At 38.8% G+C, this 20,389-nt stretch overlaps 1 protein-coding gene across 1 annotated transcript in view; it reads left to right on the top strand.

The window, feature by feature from the left end:
• LOC122798197 (tetratricopeptide repeat protein 21B-like) overlaps positions 1-20,389 on the top strand; it is a 1,733,894-nt gene that overhangs the window by 68,519 nt on the left and 1,644,986 nt on the right. Inside the window, exon 2 of the mRNA XM_044066946.1 lies at positions 9,278-9,407. Within this exon, the coding sequence (XP_043922881.1) occupies positions 9,278-9,407 (130 nt within the window). The remainder of the gene's footprint in view (positions 1-9,277; positions 9,408-20,389) is intronic.

Raw genomic sequence — 20,389 nt, 5'->3', positions numbered from 1 at the left:
CAAAAATGAGATAAACAAGACTGACTGGAGAGAAAGGTTCCTAACTCAGTCTATTCCTAATCCGTGGAATGAGTTATCACTACAGGGAAACAAAGTATTGCTTTGGCGATCTTTAGGGCTAGTCTTGAGACTGGATGGGTAGACATACATTTATGTCAGTGTTGCCATGTACAGTGTTGCTCTGTTTGGAAGGTGAGCACTACTGAGTGCTTGAAAAATGGTGGCAAGAGCTTTTAAGTTTGCCTGCTTAAAGGTGTATGTGGCCAGTCATCTTATGGTCTCTATGATCGTTTGCCTAGCATGGTCCTATGTTCATATATTTGACAGGGTGATAGCTAAAATGAATCTTTGGACCAGTTCACATACCTGCTTAATAACCAATGAAACAAGTAAACTGATAAAAATTGTTGTGGGGCTCAACATAAAGTTCAAAGCTAATAATGAAGAATCACAACAGCAGCTCTGTTGTACATCCCCATGCAGCCCAGCCAAATAGAGGACAAAGGCACACAAAGCAGAGAACTTTAAACAGCAACAGACAAGTTAAATAGCCAATTGGTTGCACTTTCTTTGTTTCCTGAGGGCAGGTGAAATGTTCAGAACAGCAGCAAGATTTATTTTATGTCACAAAGCAAAACAATGCAATGTCCTAAGACTAGGGACTCACTGACTCCAGTGTTAACATTCTTATTTCAAGTACCATTACTTGAATGCATTGTGGCAGAGTTGTGGAATAAGGTACAAGTTCTACCAGCTCACAAGACAGGTGATCATAGTGTAGAAGGTAACTGTCTTCCTATTATTTTAACCAGCATTACTGGCAAATACTTTGAGCTTGCATTACTCAAACTGTTTCAGAGAGCAACATTGGCATTATTATCCCAAGTCAGACACCTGATCTGAGAGAACTGTCCTGCAGAATTTATTTCCCATCTTTGTTTTGTTTCTGTTTATCTCCTTGGGTTCTGTTACCATGTTCTTTATTATGATTACAGATATGATTGTCAGCCATTTCAATAGTAAACTACTGATCATGGCAATCATTTTCTCTATATAACATCTCATAAGTGACTGTAACTTTTTTGCTTCTAGGTTGGGATGACTGGAAGAGCAGGCTGATATACATTAGACAGACACATGTACAGAAGATGGGCTCTTATGAAAAAAAGCTGGGCTGCGCTGAGCTGTGCCATGCGGCACTTGCTGTGACTTTGCATTACCAGACTTAACTTTACTACCAGTGCCTATAGCTTTTGTGGATGTGAAATTTTTCTTTTTTCCTTGCAAATTACTGATTGTGCCTGAAATGTTTGTATTGGGAAATGGTTTATCTTTTTTGGGACACCGTATTGATTTACTTTGTGAAAGAAAGTCTTGCAAGTGTTCTGTACATTTAACTTGCCATCAAGAAACAAAGAAAGTGCTGCTGATTGGACTGTTTAATTTGTCTGTTACTGTGTAATGTTTCTGTACATTGTGCGCCTTTGTGCTGAGCATGGCAGAGCTGCACTGAGCTGCACATTGTGTGCTGCCACGGGTTATAGTACACTCTCTATAGATGCAAGTCCCCAGTTCTCAAACTTGACTGTAGCTCTTGGTGCCTTTATCACCCCTTCATATGTTTCACTTGTGATCACCCTCTTTGGTTTCACAGTCACTCATCCCTTTTCAACCTAGTGGCATCTTGCTTCACCAGACTAGTATATTCATCTCCTAGCTACAGGAGTATGCTGGGCTGTACAAAGCTGTGCCCTCTTTCAATTCTCTTATCATAATATCCTCCCCTGCTTTTAAGACTTGATGGCTCAGGGCTGTGCATTGCTGCTGTATGTTGGTTCAGGGATAAATAAACAGATACTTGCAAATCCCAACATGCTGGCTATCTGTCTGATGGACACATTGTTAGTCTGCAAAAATCCTACCTCACTTGTACTTTCTTATTTGGCAGGATAAAATTGTCACTTTGTCTACCTAAAATTCCTAATCTCTTGGTAAGCCCATCTGATTATATAAAACCTTCCTTACTAACATTTTTTATCAGGCAAAGTATAAAGGCTTGTATTGATAAAAACTTTTTATCCAGATTGTCTTATACCAGCTAACCTACTGTTTATTACCTCCTCAACCTACGAGATCACAGTCTTTCCTCACACCATCTTTTGCCAGCTTGCTAGTATACAAACTGCTTTGTGCCCACTGACACCCACTTAATCTTACCAATACTGAATCTATATGTGAGAGGTACAGATAATTACTAAATTTGAAGGCTTGCTTCTCATCTAAACATATTATCAAGAAACCATCAGGCTGTCAGTACCCACACTCACCTCACATCAGTATGCCACTCATTAAAAGATAAGTTGTCTTTTGCTGAGGTGCTTAAAAAATATCACCCACAATCTGAAAGGCCTCTGAGTAATACATATGATACACAAAATTGTTGGCAGCTTAGATATACTGTACTAACCAAGCACACACACACACACACACACACACACACACACACACACACACACACACACACACACACATGCAAACTTCATCATCCAGCATAAACTCTATACTGATGTGTCATCAAGCTGGCATACCTAAGACATTAAAGCATCCTATAACAGCCACTACACATGAAAATTCCTTAGTCATAGGTGATGCCGTAGCAGGACATAGAGATGCACCACTCATCAGACCGAGCAAGGAAAAGGTGACCGTGAGCTGCTTCTCAGGAGCTAGAATATGTGAGCTGCTAAATTTCTCAAGTCCCTTTGCTCAAGGCATACATATGTGGTAGTCATTGTTTTTGTGGCATAACTTACATGAGACACACATTATTGGATTATATGACTAGAGATATGATCAAGCTCTTTGAATGTGCATCCAAGACTGGTATGTAACTAATCTTGAGCAGCATATTAGGTTCACCCAAAGTGATGGCCTAGTGGTTGGTATCTTTCCAAAGGCATTCAAAGTGCAGCTGACTGGAAGAAAAGGGTTGAAAATTTTGCCTGCTTTGGCCTCTCCTCAGGTTGTGGTACACTGACAAAGACTTTCTGCAGCAGCATAGTGCCTTTTTAAGATAATGTCAGTCTTCTTCATCTACCAGCCTAATGATACCAAATAAGAACAGTATGAAAGTAATGCCGCTCTGTGCTAGAATCCTCAGTAATAAATAGCCCAACAGGAAGCCCTACTTCCCTTGAAAATATTGGTATCTACATCAGTCATGTAATATTTTTATCTATCTGTTGGCTCAAATGCACTGATAATGCACTCTTTTTGCTCGATTTCAATGCCTACCAGTTATTCATACCGTCTGCTGTGGATATCTCCATTACTGGAGGAGGAGGTATGCCTATTTTCATCCATAAATCCAGCAAATCTAGGCTTATACAGCAAGATAACAACCTTGAACTCCTTCATGTTCTAGTAAGCATAAAAGAGGCCCCCTTAACATATCCTAGCCAATTATGGAACTCATTATATATATCATCTACAACCCATGAGACATATCTAACAAACTAGACTCTCTTACTTTAGAATCAAACACTATTACACTTGTATATGTCAACTATGAAACTATCTATAAATTGGAAGGCCTACATTACCACAAATAAAAATTTACAACTCTTTCTTTATTTTATCAGAACGAACTACCTAGATCATTTAGTGTACTTCCCTACTAGATGCCCAAAGTGATTGGATCTTGTCATCACAAATATGACATCATCATGCTCTATATCCAAAATTAACCCATTACTGGTAAGCTTGAACCATACCTCAGTGGCTTTCATTATTAGGACACAACACAAAATACCCACAAATCCAACTATCATTTAGGACTTTCATAAGGCTAACTTATTGCAGCAAGCTGATGTCTTGGAGAGAGGTAAGATCCCCCTTCCTGTCAATGACTTAGCTTCAAACACTGCTGCATTTACAGAGAATTTATGATATGGTCTTGTCAATTTTAATTTTATTCTGGACATATGAGTTCCAAGACTCGGAACTGACACAGCTGTTATCACAGCTCGCGACATCCAAAAAACTCTCGAGCTTAACCCTTACCCACAGTGCTTCTCACCTTTTTACCTCAGATCTCATTTGCCGCTCTTCATGACAGACACGTTCACCATTGCTCTCTAGCTAAGTGTTTCTTTACTGATATATATATTTTTACGAATTTTGAAAGAGTTGTCTACTTCTTTACTTCTTTACCTCTTCATTAGTCATTAACCTACCCACTAATTCCTAACCCTTTCAGAATTGTCCTCTCCTCTTTCTGTACACCTCAATGTATTCTTAGTTATCATTGTTGATAGTTTTTCATTCTTCCATACACCTCAGTGTATTCTCATCGATTATTGTTGATAGTCTTTCTTCCTTCTGCTTTCTCTTTCTGTTAAAAAAAAAAAAAAACCTCTCTCTTTTATAGTGAGTGTTACTTTTTGTGAGGCCTTTCTTCCTGTGTGCATCTGTGTTTGTAGTTTGTATAGCTGGCCTGTTGATGCCATTTGTTAGCTAACTTTGTAAACTACATTATTGCTGATAAACCTAAAGTCTCTGGATTCAAAAGGTGCCAGAAATGCGGGCACAAAATTCCTCTGTCAAACTCTCATTTGCTGTGTGTCTATTGCTTGGGCCTGTTCACCTTCAGGAAGATTGTTCTATATGTCACAGTTTCAGTCAGAGGATGCTAGTGGAATGATGGAGCAAACTTATTTTGAAGGGTATTCTTCCTTCAGGCTTCAGTGAGTCCTTATCTCGTGCTGAGAAAGCCAAGAGTAAGACCGATGTGTCTTCCCCTTCTTCCCCATATTCTTCTTCCAAAGCTTTGAGGAAATGAAAAAAAGAGAAGCCTATCAGTGCCTTCCATTCTGTCAGCACCATCCTCAAAAAGGGCTAAGTCTTTGGTTCCTTTGGAACTCTTAGAACCGGTTGACTCTTTTACTAAAATTTTGGTTCTAAAGGAACCTATGGAATTGAGTTTATCAGAGCAGACAAAATCTACATCACCTAGCCTTTTGGTGCAGGAGCATTTGGACTATTTGATACCAAAACTTTCGGTGAAGACATCTCTTTCATTGCTGACTACTTCGGCACCAAGTAAGCAATCTGAAGAGCCATTCGTTATGGATCTTCCAAGAACCTCATATTTACCTTCTATTGACCCCTTTGCAGGAAGGCTGCCTTCACCTTTTCTGGAAAGGCCAAAATTGCCCTCCGCCCTTTCTAGCCATTCCTGCAAGAGCTTAATGGAGGATGATGTGCAGATGCTGGTGAATAAGATACTCTAGGTGAGGACTGTCAGGTATGTTGGGTGTGGGAGCTGAACCTTCCATTACCCTTACGTGTTTTCCTCCTCTGACTTCATCTGAAGCTTTAGAGTTTTCAACTCTGAGCCATCTGGAACTGACTGTGTCTGTTCCAGAGATATCCCTATCTTCAGAACTGGTTATTACTTGGCGGTCTTCTGTCCAACTGGATTCAGAAGCCTTACGGAGTAGAGTCTGTCCTGCCAGCTCTGGAGGACATGAGTTTACTCCTATTTTTTCAGAGCAATCTCTGCACCTTGGAGCTTTGAGACGGATCAGCTTTGCTCAGACTTCGGTCTCAAAAAACTGTCTCTTTGGAGTGGGGAGTGACTACGGTTCCAAGGCAGTCTTTCTTGGTTGTGGACTCCTTTCCCTCTTCAGGGGGCTCAGCTTTCAAAGCAATTGGAGAGACCCCTGACTGCCACAGTCAGTCAGCCCCTTCCACTTTAGAGCTAGTGTCCCTTTCCTCCTCATGCCCAGATATTCAACCTGCACTCCCACTGGGTCAGCGAGTGCCAAGACCACAGAAGTCTCAGATAACAGTTCTCACCTGTACTGATACCTCCCCAGATCACCCCATTGAGGAGGTCCCTAAGAAAAGAAAGTGCAAGAGGAAGCACTTGGATTCTCTAGCGGAATTGATCACTGATGACACTGACTTCGATGAAGGGGAGGAATCCCCAAGGTTACCCCATGATGATGTCTCCTTTGGAAATACCCTGGAAATATTGAAACAAAGGGGTGATGAAGTCCCAAAATCCCTCTTGTGAGGAGTCACTGTACCTGCAGGCCTTTGGCACTCAACTCTCTACCTCTTGAGTAACTCCACCCAATAAAGAGCGCATTCAGTTGATCTCTCAGTAGGGTTTGGAAGGCCCCTGATACTACTGAACCTATCCCTAGGAGACTTGACAAAATTCTGTCCACCCCTGAAAACAAATAGTTAAGGGCCAAAGGGTTAGCTGTTGATACCACAGTCATGGCAACAGCCACAAAAAAGAAGCTGGCAGAAGAGAGTCCCTCTATGCATCCACCCAACAGAGAGTCTCGGGGGATGTATAGATTTGGGAGTCGGGTCTATGCATCATCGACCTTTGCCTTACAGTCTTTGAATTTTTGGCACATTTAACAGACTTCAGAGGGATCTGGTTAAGGAGTTGTTGGCTACCCTTCCAGGAACCATTTCTGAGGACGTCCAAGAAAATGTGGCTACTCAGTTGGCTACACTGGGGTCTATGTCAAATTTGTCCATGAGGCTCATCAGAAATGCAGATTCAGCCGCTGCCATTAGGAGACACATCTAGATGTGCCTATGTGACTTTGTGGAGCCATTTAAGTCTTTATTCATCAATGCACTCTTTGACAGATCATCCCTGTTTGGCCCAAGAGTTACCGAAACCTTATCCAAGTGTGAGAAAGATAAAGACCCTTTCTGCTGTGGGCATACATTTTTCCACTCCTCAGTGACCGTTCACTAAAAATCGGAGAAGCAGTGGAAAAATATGGTTCAAGAAGTCCCAAGGGCCTTTTTAGGACACATGTGGCGGGAGTTCCCCCAGGGGCAGAGGGGGGAACTTTAATGGAAGATGCCACCCACATGGCAGAGGTGACCTGCAAAATCAGGGTTTCAGGGATTCTTTCTCTGGTAAATCCTCCCAGTGCTCCTGAAAGGAGGCTCAATTGTCTTCCTTTGGAGGCAGTTGGGGGATGCTTATCCCTGTACTGAAATGCCTGGCTACAAATAACATCGGATGCTTGGGTGCAGAGGATTATATCCAGAGGTTATATAATTCCCTTTTCCTTTCCTACTCTTGTATGCAAGAAAATCCTCGATGTTCCTCTGAGTCAGAGGGAAAAAGCAGTCCTAGACATCCAACAACTGTTAGAAAAAAGACTCATCCAAGAAGCCCCACCAGACCAGATAGAGTCTGGAATTTACTCAAGAGTCTTTTTAGTGCCAAAAAAGGCAGGAGACTGGAGATCAATCTTGGATCTAAGTGTACTGAACAAATCAGTTCGTTAGTCCAAATTCTGGATGGTCACGGTACAGTCCATTCTTTCATTTTTGGAAAAAGATGATTGGATGTGCTCAATAAATCTTAAGGATGTGTATTTCCATGTAGAAATGGACACACTTTCCAGATGTTTCTTTACTTACAGCTGGGAGCCAGTCACCATCAGTTCAGAGTTTTGCACTTTGGTCTCACCACAGCCCCCAGGGTGTTCACCAAATGCATGGCAGTAGTAACAGCTCACTCGAGACTTCAGGGATTCCAAGTGTTTCCGTACCTAGATGACTGGCTCATTACTGCTCCAACCAGTCATCAAATGATAGAGGCAAGAGACCATGTATTTCACATTTGTTCTTATATGGGAATAACTGTAAATTATGAGAAATCAAAACTGACCCTAACTCAGAAACTAGAGTTCATAGAAGCCCTGCTAAATACTTAAACTTCCATAGCTTCTCTTCCCCCTTTGAGATTACAGAAAATCAGAGTTCAGGTACAGAAAGTAGTTACGTTTTTGTAGTTGACTACATTCATTGATTTGTTCTTGTTTTAAGAAATTTACATTTTAGTGTACTGGAAGCTGTCATTTGGAGGATTTTTCAGAGAATTATAAAGTGCAGCTTGAGTGTCGAAAATTTTGCTGGCAGATCAGGTTAAGAGCTGACAAATACTCTAGACTTAATGATCATATTAATATTAAATGTTTCTTGTCAGCACAAATGTTTTAAATAGTATCTAGTCTGCCTGAAATCTGATACAAAGTATTTTGGTTCAGGCACTTTTCTAACCTACTGTTAGGACAGGCATTGATTGGTTGTTTGCATACCACATGGATGTTTTGACTCCATTTTTAAACAGTATGTTTGAGTTGTTTGTTAGATTCTGATGAAGTTCTCGTGTGGATTGTTAAAAAAGAGCAAAATCACTAAATAGAATTTGACCGTGTCTGCATATTCTCTGAAGAGCTGGTACTTGCAGAATTGTTATTTTGGTTTTGTGCTCTTTATTCTATGACGTTTTGTGGATTTTATTTATCAAGAAAAGAAAAAAATCAGTGAGATGTATTTCCCATATTAAAAATGTGGGAGAATGGAAGTTATGCCACTGCCTTTAGTACAGAGCCAAAATGAATAACATTCTATTGCAGAACTTCTGTTGTAAGTGTTAGTAACTTGAAATATATTATTATTATGGCACTATACACGTTTATATAGATATACATATAAATATTGATATAGCTATAGATATATATATATATATATATATATATATATATATATATATATATATATATATATATATATATATATATATATATATATATATACTTGCATACATACAAGAATATTTTTAATTACTAATCTTTCTCCTCTGTTTGCATGTGTGCCATTTTTAATTCAGTCCAAACCTACTAACCAGTTCTTATGGCTGCTACATAAAGCATAAATATTTTCTGCTACATAATTTTAGAGAATTCCACTCACTAGTTTAGGATTTTACTGGGAAATACCTTGCCATCTCATTGCGGTTGGCATTCCTGTATTATACCATAGGGTGCTCCACTGAATACAGTAGTACTATGCAAAAGGTCAATCATCTGTGCAGGTGCTCCGCAATGTCTAATGGTGATAGCTGTTTTGTCCTTAGTGCCCTGCTGTGGCTTGAGTAGCTTATTTTGACAGCATTCACTAAGAGGGCCACAAGTGGCAGAAAAGTAGATATTTTGCAGTGCTCAGCAGTTCCTTTAGCACAAGATTGTTTGATCCTTCTGTACAAGTCAACTGCTGAGGACTCATATATATTTCTGAATGTGGGCCATTAGTATGGTAGGTGTAGCACTGAGCATATCAATCCTATTTGCCAGTTTTGCAGCTCTTGATGTAATCTAATTACATGTTATGCAGTAAGACAGAGAAATGTCTTTGAACTTATCTTTGTCTTTTTTTCTGTTTTCAGGCAGCAGCTACATATTATTTCCAAGAAAAGTACTATCGCCATGTGCAGACTGTTGTAAATGAAGGTCTTCAGAAGCACAACAATGATTCAGTGCTGTTGTTTTTTAAGGCTATAGGAATCCTAATGGAAGGTAATATAAATCTAACAAATGCTATCTAGTAGAGTGCTGAAAAGTTCTTATTTAGCTGTAATAATGAGGCATGCCCGAATTAAGAAAAATTTGAAGACTGAGGCATGATTCTGACTAAAGCCCATGAAGCTTAGGAGCTTGATTTATATTTAACAGCAAGTATTTATCTCTAGTAGAATATGACAAAAAATAAGTATACACATTATTTTTTAAAAGTAATTCTAGCATGAACTAAAATAATTAAAAATGTTAAAAGGAATACTGAAGGTCATTGAGTCTTGTGCCATAAAATATCTGTGTTGCTTTAATAGCAAGATACACTTACTAAAACTGCAGTGGTGGTGGTAAAAATGTCACTATAATGCTGCCTTCTACTATGCTTACATGTCATGGTACCATAAAATTTTAACATCAAAATGTTTTATTGTATTTGCACCATGGACTGATCAGCATGTTTTATTTTTTTTCCATAAATAAGATATGGGGAAAATGTTTATTTTAGGCACTAAATATTAATTATTACAATAAAAAGTAGTCCTAAAATTAGCTGTGAAGCAAAACAATACAGCATTTGCACCTTAATGGTGTAGTAGATAAAAAATATTAGAAAACAGTTATTATTATTAATAGAAGGGTTTTGAGCAATCATATTATCCACTATTTGTGGTGCTGGCACTTGTTTTGCATTATATAGTGACAATTTTTTTTCTTTCAGCAAGTGAAATAATGCTGTAAGGTGACAAGGAATCCAAGGTGTCACTAGAAAGAGATGTCTTGCTGACTGTACACTTGTATATTAACCATATGCATATGTTCCTTATAATATTTTAAAACACAGTACATCGGGTTAATCAGTGTCTTCACTCCAGACTCTGTTCATGTGGTATGTCCAGCTGATATACATGAATATATATTGGATGGGATTCAAAAAGCTTTATACTACACTATTCCAAGTGTTTGTTGTAAAGGAGTGATGTAGGGTTTTGGAGTAATTAAAGGTTCAGTGTAACAAGCAATGCTCACATGCAATGTGAAATGCATGAGAATTGTAACATTGAAAATGCTGCTATATAGATAATGCACCAATACAATATATGTTGACTTTGCTTACATTAATTAAGCACACACACACACACACACACACACACACACACACACACACATATATATATATATATATATACACACACACACACAGACACACGTGTGTATTTGTGTGTGCGTATATTGGTATCTGTGTTTATGTGACATATATCATTACAATTCTCTTTGATGAATTATGTAATGTTGATAAAGTGAATAAGAGTGTGATTTTTGAAAGTGTGTGCTATTGAAAGCCGGAAGTGGTAGTGTTGGAAACATTGTATTTTTGTGATGTGTGGTGCTTGCTTATGTGCAGGTAAGTGGGGTTGTTAACTTATGCTGAAATGTTTGGATGTACTGAAAGCTTTGGCATTAGGGAAAGGAGTGGGTGGGCAAGTGTTTGTGGTTTAGGATTAGAGTAAAGGCTGGGTAAAGGGATGATTTAGTGTTGTGAATGTATGTGATGCCTGGGTAGCATGTCTGAATACCTTGTGTAGTTGTGCTGTTAGGTAAAGAGTTTTTTTTATAATGTACTATATAGTTTGTGGTTAGGGGTAGTGGGATGGCTAGTCTTAGGACATATAAGGAAGTTGGATTGGGGTGGGTCTTTACTAATAGTGAATTTCTATGATGTTCAAATACAATATGATTTCTCAGTTTCAAGTATAATATATATATATATATATATATATATATATATATATATATATATAGTTGAAAATCAAAACTTTGATCCACAAAGGACTGAAAAAAATCCCATTTTTTGTATAGGGGTAAGCCCCCTTGTACCCTCTACACCCCCCCTAATTATATATATGAATTCCAGGGTCACACTACAGTGAAGAAAAAGGAGAATGGGCATAAACCCTGATCCCCACTGTAACAGGCTCTTGTACTGACAAAGCTGGTATATTTTGATTTATCAGATATCAATGAGTTTCTGTTTGGATGGAAATTAGTGCTCCCATTATACACACACACACACACACACATATATATATGGTCTATATCATATGACCGAATCACACAAATTGCGAACGCTCATAATATCGAAAGTACCAGACCTCAAACTCCCCCCTAAATATATATTCCAACTCTGAGATTGCACTACAGTGAGGAAAGGGCAAATATCCCATTCTTCACTGTACTGCGATCTCAGAAAAAGCACTTTGAGATCTGGTAATTTGATATTATGAGCATTTGCAATTTGTGCGATTCGCTCATATGATATAGACCCTGTATATATGTACACACACACAGACACACACACACACACACACACACACACACACACACACACACACACACACACACACACACACACACACACACACACACACACACACACACACACACACACACACACAGATATACTTTCATCCCTGTCTACGTAACTATGTTTATTAAGTGCAATCCAAATACTCAAACACTGAAATCAAGAATTTCATTTAATTAAAAAATTCTGCATTTAGATGATCACTGCCATCTAATCAGACCTTTGCCAACTCCATCAACAAACTCTTAAGGTTTTGTACAGTAGCTACATTATTAGAGTTTCACTGGTAAGTTATTACATTATTTGCCAATTTTAATATTGGCCAAAGCAATAGCATATTGTAGTCAGAAAGTTCTTCATAACTCCTCAACCTCACAAAATAAATCTTTGGTGGGATTATTGTTTGTGTTCCAAATATGCAATTTATCATATTCTGAACACTCAGTTTAAAAGTTTATAATTTTAAGTAATTCTAAAATATATGCTCCTAATTCCCATCTGTCTGTCAACACATCTCCGTGTTAGGAACATCCTTGGAAGTTTAGCTAGAATGCAGAAGTATTTATGCAGACATAACCACACAAATATTCTAAATCTCACAGACTTTGTAGCTTGCCTAAATAAAAGACAGATTTGTACCGACCTGTGCATTTGAATTTTTATACTGGGGAGTCTTTCCCTACCATCTCTTAGTTTACATACAGCTATATCTTTTAGGAAAAATATATATTTTTTTAAGTTCTAGTTATCAGTCCCTTCATAGATGTATTACCATGTTAATTTCAAAAATTCATATAGCCAAGACCAGCTGACCTTCAAAAGCTTGCACACACCATTTAGAACTTTTTATTCTCATAGTTAGAGCATAATGTTTTAACAGCAGTAAGCACAGGAGTTGGAAGTACAGTTGGACATCTTGCTAGGGGAGTATTAATTTATTTTCCTTCATTTGATTTTGAGATCTTAACCCAGTTTGTGCTGCCCTCCTTCCCAAAAATAATGCTTGCAGACAGAAATCCTTGAAAATTTCTCCAGTAGGTATTAAATCTTATAATCAGGGTATTGATCTTAAAGGGGTACAGCTTACAAATCCCTTGCATAAAGGCAAACAGAGTTGAAATACTCTCCAGAAATCCTCATAAAATAATTCTAAGAAATCTACTTTGTGGGGAAAACAAAATTCATCATAAATCATTTCTTTCCACACGTGTGATTACTTGACATTTCCTTTATAGAGAGATTTATATTGCCAACAAGCACACTGGAATGTCAAGGACTAACAGTCCTTTCTGTTTCTTAGATAGTAGCATCTTCTTACAGTCCACTTTTGGTCCACAACTGCAGAACAGAAAGTCCTGCATCTACTGTTTCAGTCTAAATGATAGGGTTTTGGCTGGATCTGCTTTTAAAAAAAGTTAACTGCTCCTTATTTAAAGTATTACTACAGTGCAGATGAGCATACACACAGGTTAGTTTTTCTGGCTTTAGTAACTTACCTTGACCACCAGGCTGCAACACAATGCCAGCAGTCTACCACATTCCTTGCTGTTTTATCTAATAGTACCAATAGTCTTTAGTTTAATGTTGATTTAACTCTCAATAGTACCAGTATATGTAGGTTTAATGTTGCCAGCCATACTCTAGTGTTGTTTAAATCCTAGTACATCTTCTGTTCCCTTCATCTCCTGTTTTTAAACTTATATCTGCAACATTTCCATCTCTGGCTTGCTTTCATTCCCTCTTCAGCTCTGATTTCCACAGTTACTTTCTTTCTAATTGCTTCACTGCTGTTTCACACTGCTGACCTGACCCTGTCAGTACTGGTTCCAACTAGCTAGGCCACTGTGATATCCAACTCAAGTCTCTATTCCAGCCCCTCCCCCAGTTTCTTTCACTTTCTTTTCTTTCCAACCCCATCCCCCATACTCTTTAACTTTGCCTTCCTTCCTCTGGCGACATCTTTAAAATCCTTTTAGCTTTCTGTGCAGTCCATATGGAAGCTTCTACTCTCCCCTGCCTGTGTGCTGTCCGGCTTTAGAAGGTACTGTGTATGACATACTGTTTTATGTATTGCCATTTACATTGCTACTAAGCACTGTCTGTCAGTGCAGAGTTAACTCTGCTTGCTAAAAGTTGCTTTATCTGTACAAGCTACTGCATTTTACTTCTAGTACTACATTACAGTTTAAGCAGAATTGTTTTCTTCTGCTCTGCTTATAGGGTTCAGTTAACTGTGTTTGTTAAAAGTTGCTTTATCTGTACAAGCTAATCCAGTTACTCCTAGTGCCTCATTACAGTTTTCTGCTCTGCTTACAGGGCTTAGTTAACTGTGTGTTTGTTAAAAGCTGCTTTATCTGTTTCTTTCACTTTCTTTTCTTTCCTACCCCTCCCCCAGACTCTTTAATGTTGCCTTCCTTCCTGTGGTGTCATATTTTACCTCTCTGAACCACTCTAATCCTTTCCCTATACCACTGCTAGAATATCCTTTACCCCTTGCATACTTTAGTCTGAACTTACCTTTCACTCCACTGATTGTTTTTCACTATTGACCTTGATTCTTCCTTTCCTTGGCCCTACCCACTCTGTTTGCCCTACGGGCTCACTCCACTCCCCTACTCTACCCCCAAATTCCACCCACCCCAATACCCTTACACTTATAGTTAGCTAGCCACTCCCACCACTTCCACCATCCAATCCAAACTACCTACCATACCCCCATATTTTCCTCCCACAGTTCACCCATTATAGTAAGCCTACCTTTCAGAATTTACTGCCAAACACAACTTATCCTGATAAACTACTAAACAATTAACCTAAACCATAATCTCTTACTCAAACTAACTAACTTTACAACTTAACTCACCCCTATTTCTACTCTAATAACCAACATCATGACCCTCAAATCTCTTTCCCTACTTACTCAAATAATACTTTTAATTACCCTAACTTACCTAAATTATATCACCCAACATACTAATACAAACCACTCCCCCATCTCACACCACTACCCCATCCTCTACAGTGCACACATCTACTGTTACTCATATATCTCCCCATCTCTACCCCCTCAACACTAGCATGCTTTTCCCCCTATAGACTCCTACCTAACTCTAAAAACACTGTTCCCAATTACACTAGGCTAATGTCCACAAAGTTCTCTACCTGTATACTACACCCCAAACAAACCAAATACCTCATCCATCATCTTATCTCTATCCTTCTCTTTGGGAACATCCATCCAAACCCAGGCCCCTCTACCACACTGCATCCAACCCCCCAAGCAACAGACAAACCCCTCCACTTCTCAGCTCTAAATGCTCAGAGCCTATGTAACAAAATTCCAAACCTTCATGCCTGGCTTCTACATAACCAGCCCAATATTCCATCCATCTCAGAAACCTGGCTTAAGCCCCACATACAATGTTCTGAAATAACTTCTCCCAAATTACTGCATGTTAAGGAATGACAGAACACAAAAAAGGGAGGTGGTGTAGCACTCCTGTACTCAGCATCCCTCTTAGTCACCCCCTATACCAAACCCTTTCCCAAATTTGGCAAGGTAGAAATAATACATGCCCTACTCCACCTAAACAAGCATAAACTCATATTTGTTCGCTCCCTCTATATTTCCCCCGGTGACAATATCTCATCCCTTGAAGATATTCTCTCCTGAGTCTCTACCAACATTACTCCTGAAACCATAATCCTGGGGGACATGAACATAAAATGGGCCACAATCCAATCTCCCTCTAAGTCACTCAATATTAACATATAAATTTACACAACTAATCAATTCCACTACCAGGCCTTCTAAGAACTCCATCACTGGAACCACAATTGACTGGATTCTAGCATCCCATCCTCACTATATCTCTGATAGTGGTATTCTACCAGATCCACTAGCTGACCATTTCCCCATACCAGATGCCTCTGACATGGACTTGGCCACCCAATTTAACTCTTTCTTCATAGAGTCCATAAGCAAGCTAACATCATCCTTCACCAACACCTCAACAACCCATCCTCAGCATGCTCCCCATCTCTTCCTCCCCTAGCATCCCTTGCCCCCAACCTCCACCTTTCTCTATCAATCCCATCTCTATATCCACCATAAAAAAACCTTCTCCTAAAATTAAAACCTGGGTCCAATGCCCCTGATGAAATTCCCTCCTACTTCCTAAAAGTAGCCACAGAAGCCATTGCTCTCCCTATCAGCATAGTAATTAATCGGTCTATCTCAGAAAGCCAGGTCCCTCAGCTCTGGAAGATGGCCTTTATTATTCCTCTCCATAAAGGTGGCAGTAATAATGACATCCCAAACTTTCGCCCCATCGCCATCCTATCCCCTATTTCTAAGCTACTTGAAAAGTGTGTGCACCAACAACTCTTACCCTATCTCAACAATAATCAGCTTCTTACCCCCACACAACATGGCTTTAGACCAGGTCATAGTACCTCTACTGCCCTCCTCTCCTTCCTAGAAACAATCAACAAAGCCCACGATTCTGGCCACTTTGTATGCACTCTTTTCCTCGACCTCTCTAAGGGATTTGACACTATTTCCCACAACCTCCTTCTTACCTAACTCTCTAAACTTAACCTATTCCCTTCCTCTACCCAGTGATTCTCGAGCTATCTCACAAACAGGCAACAAGCAGTTAAATGGAAAAAGCTACCTTACCCTTCCTTAATACATTCACAGGTGTCCCCCAAGGTTGCATTCTAGGCCCCCTACTATTCAACATATTCATAGATGATTTCTTCCAAGGCATTCCTAACTCCAGTCTCATCCAATATGCCGATGATTCTACTATAATCTGTTCCTCCCCTTCCATCACAACTCTTAATCTAACACAAGCTGCCTTCTCTTCCACTGAACAGTGGATGCTTGACAACCATCTAGCCCTTAATGCAACCAAAATAAAACTTATGTTATTCAATGCATCCAAAACCTCTTCCCTAGACAAACAAGCCTTCATAATTACCAGCAATAATAATACCCCCCTAGAACTAGTCTCTGACACAAAATTACTGGGAATTATCATTGACAATCAACTAAAATTTGAGAAACTTCTACAAGAAAATATAAAAAAAAAACATAAAAAATTAGGTATGCTCTACCGCCACAGTTACTTTATCTCTCCCACCACCAGGATTACATTAGCTAATACATACCTCATCCCATCCCTTTTATATGGTGCATCTATCCTAACCAGCCTACAATCTTCCCTCAAAACAAAACTCTCATCTTGTTATAACAAAATATCCAAATTTGCGGCAGGTCATAGAGCCTCTTCTCACCACTGTAATTCCCTTCACCAACTAAGCTGGCTAGAATTACCAAACTTCCTCACATATACCCAGCTCATCCAAGCACACAAACTCATTCATAACCCGTCTCTCTGCCCCTCCCTAGCAAATACCTTTGAAATGCTTAAACCAGATAGACTCCTAAGATCCAATTCCCAAAACCTAATTAAATTGCATAAACCAACACATTCTAATGGGAATCAATTGATGTCCTGCTCTCTCGCACGCCTTTGGAACTCTCTCCCTTTTCCCATCCGCACCAGCAGCAGTTTCTCCTTGTTTAAAACCAAACTGCACTTGCACCTTACTTCACAATGGAAATTCTCTTGCTCTCATCCAACCTAATTCTACCACACTTTCTTCCTAACTTTCCAAACTTTGTTGCTTGACAGTACCTCCAAAAGTTTTACATCCCTTGGGACATATTCGACCAATGACTAAAAAATTACCTTATTGTAATTCCCTAAAAAAAAAAAAAACTGCTACTTACTGAATTAACCTGATGTAATTTTCCTAATGAAAATCTTTTTTTATTTCTGTATTATGTAACAAATATTTGAATTGTGCAATATGGGTTTGTACTATACAAAATATGTATTTAACATTTAATTGAAATGCATACTATGGATTTGTGCTCTTTCTGTACTATGTATTTGTATTTCTCTGGAGGTTTTCTCCCCAGGACTCCATTGAAAATGGGCTCCTTGTAGCCCAATGGACTATCCTGGAAAACAAACTTCAAATAAATAAATAATACCAGAATGCCTTGGCAATATAAAATTGTAGGGTAGGAAGTATAGTTGTACACATAAATCCTCCACTAATAAAAATGTACTGGTGATAAGTGATTCCATAGTCAGGCACACAGACTCCACTCTCATAGGACTGCAAAAAAATTATTGAGATGTAAGGTACCAAGATCTCTGGCATTACAAGAGCCCTCAGGATCCTCAATCCAAACACTTATGATTACAACATAGTGGTGGTCTTTGTGGGTGTAAAAGATCTGTCAGACAAAACCCTGAAGGATCTGTAGAGAGATGTTTCTGAGCTCTCCACACATGTCACAAATTCAGGGAAAACCCTGATATTGAGTAAAATCATATTAATTCTCCAAAAATGATGCCAGGGTGCAAATAAATATAATTGATTTCAACAACTGGTTGAATAAACGGTGTCATTCAAAGAGGATCCAGTATATGTCACCTTGGGGTGAGTTGTTGTACAACCCCACTTGCTTCACTAAAGACATCTTGCACTTCTCATTCCAAGGCTTCTGCATACTTGGTAAAGAGCTTACTGTTGACACAGTGCCTTTTTTAAGCAGAGCCCAGCTAATGGATCTCCTAACCTGAAAAAAAGAAATAGTAAGAAAAAAATAGACAAAATCAAGGTAGCGCTCCTCATTTCTAGGCGTCTGAAAGTCAAAACAACACATTTCCTGATGTTGAGGCCCTCCTGCATTTGGAGCACATTAATGTGTGTATTATTACTAAAACTCTGCTTCAAATTACAAAAAGCACTCCCTCAAATTCAGGGTTCTGCAGCTACCATACCTTTAGATACAATAGGAACTGCAGTGTAGTATCTATATTTGTTAAAGACCACATTACCTTGAGACAGATTTCTAGAAATCCATAAACCAAACTTATTGAGATATAAATCACACTAAATAAAGCCAGCTGTCAGATCATATCATGTGAAAATACCCCCTTAATTCCCTCTGAAAACTATGTTCAGTTCCTAAATATACTTGATGAACTTCAAATACACAAGCACTCCATCATCCTGCGAGACTTTAGCTACCCTTTGATAATCTGGGATACCTATTATCTTAAATGTAGGTTATGCCTCAAAATTCCTTTATTTTTGTAAGCAAGAACTCCATGGATAAAATAATCAAAGAACCCAGTAGAGGACAAAATATTTTTGACCTGGTTCATACAAATAAAGCATCTATATGCCTTATCACACTGGTGTACCCGCCCTAGTAAACTCTGACCACAAACTGGTAATCTTTTTCAAAATCATCAAAGCCATAAAATGTAACTATCACTGTATTCAAATACTTTTAATGAACTAACAACTTGCAATTCTATGATGAAGTCTCAAAAGTCAAGTATAACTGTAATCCCCAACCCCAAAATGATGACACAGCTAGTGGCTATGCAAATAAATTCTACACTCACCTAGGTAAATGTATTAACCTGACAGATCCTACCAGAACCGAAAAAAATGGGAAGTTCAAGAGCAAACCACACTCTTGGCCCACATGCATAAAACAATACAATAAAAAGGAAAAGTGTCTTAGAATATACAGCAAAAGTAAAGATCCACAAATCAAGATCAACATCAAAAATAATTGCAGGTACTGAAAAATAGCATCAGGAAAACAAAAGCATCCCATGAAGTTAGACTAACATCAAAGGCTAAGGATAATTACAAATCCTTCTTTACTTATGTCAAGAAGTTAAGAAGTATCACATAAAGTTGCTCTGAATTTATTTGAAATGGCATCACCTACTCTGATCCAAATTATATAAAAATGTATTAGCTAATGAATTCAGTGCAAATGTCACCACTGAGCAGCTGTATAAACTCCACATATTCTAAAGGATCTCTACTCCACTATCATTGCAAAAGAATACTTGCCAAAGGTACTTTCCAATACAAAAACTACATCCTACATGGGACCTGTTAACATACATAGCTGCCTGCTGAATAGCACTGAACATGCATTGGTGGATCCATTCCTGCAACTATTCAACCTGAGCTTAGCCACTGGTTTTGCCCCTAAGGTATAGAGCACAGCAGATGTGATGCCACTTCACAAGATTGGTCCCCAGCATTTTCCAAGGAAACTACAGACCCATTAACCAGATAAGCCTCATTGCAAGGCCATGGAAAAGGTCATAACTGACATGTCAAACTACAGTATTAAACATCTTATAATACTTGATCCCCCAGCAGTTGTGTTAAGGGTAGATCTTGTCTAATAAACTAGGTAGATTTCTCTGACAGAGTTACACAAGCTGTGGACAGGGGACATGCTGTTCATATAGCATTCCTTGACCTCATCAAAGCATTTGATACCATACTACATGATAACATAATTAACAAGCTAAAATGGGTGATAAACTGATCCCTATATAGTTAATTAGGTAGCAGATTAGCTGAGGACAGAGCTGACACAGTGAGAGCAGCAGGTTCCAACTGAAAGAGCATGAAGATAACCAATAGAATCCCTCGGGGATTTCCAAATGTTCTCTAGTTAACAAGATTTACAGATGATTATTAACTGGGTGTCATCCTC

This window comes from Protopterus annectens, chromosome 3.part1, assembly GCF_019279795.1.
Source record: "Protopterus annectens isolate FY-2018-M chromosome 3.part1, PAN1.0, whole genome shotgun sequence".
NCBI classification, from domain to species: domain Eukaryota; kingdom Metazoa; phylum Chordata; order Ceratodontiformes; family Protopteridae; genus Protopterus; species Protopterus annectens.
This window is presented reverse-complemented; position numbering and strand designations above follow the sequence as displayed.